The 6,300-nt window shown below is 34.8% G+C and overlaps 1 protein-coding gene across 1 annotated transcript; it reads right to left on the reverse strand.

The window, feature by feature from the left end:
* Window positions 1-3,470: 3,470 nt before the first annotated feature.
* On the reverse strand, window positions 3,471-3,971 carry LOC129249801 (uncharacterized). Its single transcript, XM_054889476.1, has one exon. The coding sequence runs from the start codon at window positions 3,969-3,971 to the stop codon at window positions 3,471-3,473; it is 501 nt and encodes a 166-aa protein (XP_054745451.1).
* Window positions 3,972-6,300: the final 2,329 nt, after the last annotated feature.

Here is a 6,300-nt window from a genome sequence, read left to right on the forward strand (position 1 = left end):
AAAAAACCTTTCCAGTAGCTTAAGTGCTTATCGGCTCCATGTTTGTATAGCAGGCTGCCATTTAATAATACGGTAGCCAGAAAGTTTTGGAAGTAGCCGCATATCCCAAAGTTCAAAGATTGATGGGTGGGTATAAAATACTTATTGATTGCTTGCTTTTCTACTGAGACAGGAGGATATAAAAAGGCATACAAAAAAGGGTCGCAAGCATTTCAAGCGCCTTTTTTATAACTAAATTGGATTAAGTTGGCTCGATGACCGGACAAATTGGTATCGAAATTTTGTTGGCAGCTCTAAGGCTGTGACGCCTTACAACGATAAGGGTCGGGAATACGCAATGCGACATGTTTTTGATGCTTGCTATTCATTGGCGGAGGATATTTGTTTAGATACATTTTACGGTGTTTAAGAGTGCTTATGTATGATATATGGGCCACATGCAGAATGTTTTTTTTTTGTTTACCAGTAGGGTTGTGCGTTGATTGTTTTATACCAAATAAATTGGCTGGGAGATTTCAATGTGAAATAATTGCATGTTTGATTTTCAAACGAAGCTTTGATCTTGAAACTTTGACCGAAATTCATTCAATATAATGTAAATTGATGGTAGATATGTAGGTAAAATTGGCTGGCAGTAAGAATAATTTCAGAGTCGACCATTCACAGGCAGAGTTCGTGAAAGTTCCTGAAAATGAATTTAATTGATGTCAAAATAACGACACATATTATTTATATATTGTTATATATTTATTGTTAACCCGCCTTTGAGCTGAAAAAATGAAAATACGAAAAGGTAAATATAATATTTGGAGACCATTAAAATAGTTTAAATATTAAAATGTCACATGCATGGCGAAAATAAAGTCTCATTGTATTGAGCTTTTACTATAGAATTACAAGCATGAAATTAAATTGTATATAAGAAAAATTTAATAATTCTTACCAAAAAGTAGTCTTATTTTGAAAGCAAAATATGCTACAAATTTACTTCCAAAACACTAATACGTTGCGACGAGTTCCACCAAGATTCCGCTTTGATCTCTAACAACTGCACCAGGTTAGCACTCGCCCCAAATAATATTATCACATTTTAAAATAGAAAGACAAAATTAGAGATGTAAATCTCGTATTAATACCGAAAATACCGAGACTAGTAGATTCAAATTCAGTAGCTCGAAAATTCCATTTCATAGGATATCGATTAATTAAGAAAATCGATCGTTGTTCCTCAGCTGATGGCTTTGTATGCAAAAAATTTCGGTACGTTGGAGGGAAAAACTCTCAATGTTTTAATTTTTTAAGATCGCATTTTAGTCGCGCAGTGAGGCAAGTGTTGCAGATGGAGGAGTTAAAAAGAGGGTCAGGCAGACTACCAAGGCACGGAAAAATGCTATAAAAAATGACATGAGATTCAGATGCGTGAGTGAAGAGACGACTCAGGAACGTGTGAAATGATGGTATCGCACAACGAGAGCCACCCTAAACTAGGATAAGACTAAGCAAAAGAAGACACTTTAATCAAAATAAACAGTAATAGAAGTATAAAAAAGAAATTAGCGAATTCAGAGAAATTCATGCAAGGCTTGGTGGCTATGATTAAGTATTTCGGTTGCAACGTACGTTTTTACAAAACGCATTGAACTCATTTTATTTTAAATTATATTTATGTATGTACTGTAGAATTAAAGATATTTAATACTGATTTCAAACAGTGAATTAAATAGTAACAAATGTTGTACCAAATACGTTTACAAAAGATGATCAATTTAGATCAATTTGGAGGTATCAGATTTTAAATTGAAATAAAACAACGAAAATTCAAATTGATTGGGTAATATTCATTATTTTTATGTAGAACCATTCATAACATTTTTTTTAAGATAATCGCTTTCAAATGTTGGCCGCAACTGCGCCGTAATTCGTCCATCTGTAAACAACTTAAGTAATGTTGGCTTCCAATGCCTCAATGTAAGTTGATTTAGCCGCAAAGCACCCCTACAAATAAAAGTCCAAAGGTATGATATCATACGATCTTGGTGGCCAACCACTGGTCCGATACGAAAGATAAATGGCTCACCAAAACAACGTCACAGTAAATCCATTGTTTCACGGGCTGGATGGTAAGTAGCGCGTCTTGTTGGAACCAAATGCTGCTTAGATCACGATCATATTTTTGTATCAAAAAGTTGTTTTTCATGGCGCGATAGCGTTCGCTATTCGCTGTTACATTGCCAGCCTCGTCTAGAGCTGCCCATGTGAGAAGAGCAGATTCTCCAAATTTAATCCACACACTTGTAACGATTGTCCTTGTGCTTTGTTAGTAGTAATTGCGAAAACGAGTCGCACCGGGAACTGTAAACGTTTGAATTCGAATGACATATCTGTCGGGATCATGGGGATATGTGGAAACAGTACGTCTTCACCTTTGAATTTCCCAGTCAAAATTGTTGTCTCGATAACATTGTTCATCATTTTCTTGACTGAGAGTGTGGTTCCGTTGCAAAGTCGTGGTGGATTTATGTTTCGAAGAAGAATGATGGCTACGCCAATTTTCAATGTAAAAACGTGCGGCGGCATGCCTGGAAAATCAAGTGAATTCAAGAATTCAGTTGGATAGCTGACAACCTCGTCTTGATTCTCCGTAGTATCGATGGACTTATATGTTGTCGTTGCACTGAGTATTCCATGCTGCATGGTTAGGTTGATGGTATTGACATCGATGTTTTTGACTGTTAATATAGCACGCGTCGTGAGCCACAGATGGTTTTTGTAGTTGCAATATTTGGAAAACTTTTTGCACTAATTCATCGATGCTTTCTGCGATCTTACAGAAGTTTGCTGACAGGGTGATATATTTTGTAGATTCATCAATTTCCATTCGCCCATTTCCAATATTCAATAATTGTTTTGCAAAATTTCCAGCCGATGCATCTCGTTGTAGTTGTACACGCATGTTAGTTTTCAAAGTCAATTTATGTAAATGACGCCATAGAACTGATGATTTAAGACATGCATTAAGTCCATCAGCGGGTGTTGAACGTGGTATAATGGGCAGTGTTTGTCACCAGACAATAAAATGGATGCCCCACCGAAGATCTGTCTGTTTCCTCTCAAATCTCGCAGTGAACGATCAAGCGCTTCCAATGCTTTCTTGTGAGACATTGTACATTCGCCCCGTACGATAATTTGACACGTTTGGAGTACTTTTCCCATTCCAGAGTTTATGCTGATGTTGCATGTTGGTGCCTCAGTCAAATTCAACGGCAGTTTCAATGCTGAATGCGCTGTTCGGCCACCATCCAAAAGAGATGATGCAATAGCCAGTGCAATACTATTTTGTGATCGTATAGTTGCCAAAATTAGTGTAAGAAGAAAAGTCTTGCCTGTACAATCGGGCGCATCTATGAAAAACAGTCCACCGCTTTGTTCTGCGATTGCACGCATAATTCTGTCAATGCGCTGTTCTGGAATCAACTGCGGAAGATTTGTTCTAACGAATGTTCACAGCTCGTCAGAATCATAGTGCGTTTCTCGTTGAAATCACTATCGAAAAGGTTGTTTGCAGGTCGGTTTGAAGCAGGCATTCCCAGTTGCACCAGTGCCTTGTTAGAGATTGTCAAACATATGTCTTCAATCAAAATCAATGCCTCATTATACACGTTTGGTGTGAATTGAATGTCCGGATTTCGATTCGCAGCGCGCAAACGATGTAAAATATCTTCAGTCATGTAGTCCTTGTATTTTTCCCAAAGGTTTTTTGGATTAGTTCGGAAGCAGGTTGTCCATATTATGGCAAATAGCGTGCGTATTTGTTTTGCTCGAGCAGTATTCGATGCATCAGCTAGTGCAGTGCCCCAATGTGCACCATTCTCAAGAAGATTTAGTTTCTGGCAAGCTTGGCGATAAGTGGCGCAAAGCTGATCGTTTACTGTTCTTAAATATTGGAAGGATATTGGTTCACGTTTATTCATCAACAGCAATCTTAGATAGAAGCATTCTGTATTGTTTGGATGAAGAGTGTACAAACGACTCAATGCATCAGTGGAATATAGTAAAAATAGATGGTCATACTAATTTTTATGACAATCGGTTGAACGGAGCAGAAGTTGCTACTCTGCAGCGCCACCTGGTGGCGAGTGGCAGCAATGAACATATTCTACAAATCTTCTCCGTGGAAAAATACACATATATATGTATATACCAATTTTTATAATAATCGTTCCAGTAGTTTTTGAGTTCATCGATGACATACAGACAAACATTCATTTTTATACATATATAAGAAGAAGAAAATAATTTGTTGTCTTAATAAATAAGTAAATTGCCAAAAACTATATCTGTTTATAAAAACTATATTTCAATTTTATGATTTTATATACAATAAGCTGTGGCAAAATTTATCATTCAATTTTGTTTTTGAATAACCTTTTACTAAAAAAAAAAAATGATTTTGTGGTAAGAAATCTCAATTGTGACCTTAATGCACTCTTTTCCTTGTCTGGTTTTCATATTTCAGCTGCCTAGTTCACAAGTGTCAAATATAATTGACGTACGACGTCGTTTGCAAAAATTAGAAACAGGCTGAGTACATACACCTGCGTTCACAATAATAGCAACGCGACATTTGACATCAAAAAGGATTGGAGCATTCATTATTTATTTTATTTTTACATTGTCAAAAAAAAGTTACAAAAATTAGCGCGAATCTTGAGTGTACAAAACTGTATTCAAAGAATTTTTCTACTATGAAAAAATTGGACATTTTGATCAAAATTTGTTGTATTTTTTTAAATTTTGTATGAAATTCGAGTATGCGCTGTGTTATTAAAAAAATTGAAAAAAAAAAATAAATAGTCAAAACTTTGTGTTACACTGTTTTAACAATAAAGTTTTACGAAATCGCAGACTTCATGATTTTGTGACAATTGTGGAATCCCCGAATTATAAAATACAATTCTGAAAATTACGGGATTGTTAAAATCTCGTAAATTGATATCCCTAGTTGGGAATCTTTAAGGGCAATTTAAAAGCTAGATAGAAAAAGCTGAGATTTTGCCTAACATACAGAACTACATTATCTTTTAAATATTGAAGTTTTTGTAATTTTGGTATTTGTATTTAATCGTAGTATTTTATTTGTATTAAATTTGTAAATTAATATTAGTATTCCAGTGCGAAAGAAATCAACTCTTTTTGGTATCTACGAAAAATTTTATATCCACATGGAACTTTAATTTTATGTAAATTGCAGCGTTCTCAGTTTTTCATTTACTCATCAACCAACCTTAAATTTTCAGAGGACTAAATGTTTGCAAAAATAGCAGTAAATATTCAAACTCACTCTGACATTAGAATGGGTATTAAAGGGAAGAGATGTATTCTGCCTTCAAGAAAATTTTGCTTGCTCTTTGCCAGGAGAAATAAAGTCTTTTGAAAACTGTGAATTGAAATTTTCTTGAAATTTCTTAATGAATTATCTATACTAATATTATAAAGAGGAAAACTTTGTTTGTTTGTTTGTAACGAATAGGCTCAAAAACTACTGGACCGATTTTAAAAACTCTTTCACCATTCAAAAACTACATTATCCACGAGTAACATGGATTACATTTTATTTTGGAAAAAAATAGGGTTCCGTAAGATATTTGGATTTTTAGGACACAAACTGAAAAAAATCTTATATATAAAATAAAGTCAGCTTTTTGTGTGTGTTCGCTAACCGGCCGTGTCTGCACCGAATTAAACCAAACTTACACACATTGTTAAGAAGATATTGAAGATGATTTCCGTATAGTTTGAATACCTATTGGTAGATAGAGTCTCGAAATATAGGTCAAAACGTGGACTCGGGTAACCTTCGGACGTGTACAGGTATTGAAAATGGGTTTCGTAAAGTTTGGTTGTAATTCGGAGCAGTGGCAACGGGTACAGCGTTCTTTTCAGCCAGCCATAATGTTGCTTACTTTTTTAACGCTTGGGGCGGAACTGAACTGTCAAATTGACAGTGTTAGTTACAATGTGTCAATATTTCTTTCTGATTTGGATGCCATAAGGAAAAAACGTAAGTGCAACATGTAAAAATTGATTGTGAATTTTTTTGGAGTGGGTTTTGGAACAGTGAATAATTTCTTACGAAATTTGAGAATTTAATGTGAAATCCGAATGAAATTATGTGTTCGTGGTAAAAACAATTTTTTTCGTTTTTTTTTTTTTTGAAAAATATAAATGGATAATGGTTAAAAAAGCTCCAATGCTTAATAAAACATATAAATTGAAACGAAAAATGCATGGATGATCAGG

The sequence above is a fragment of the Anastrepha obliqua genome, chromosome 1 (genome assembly GCF_027943255.1).
Source record: "Anastrepha obliqua isolate idAnaObli1 chromosome 1, idAnaObli1_1.0, whole genome shotgun sequence".
In the NCBI taxonomy this organism is placed as follows: domain Eukaryota; kingdom Metazoa; phylum Arthropoda; class Insecta; order Diptera; family Tephritidae; genus Anastrepha; species Anastrepha obliqua.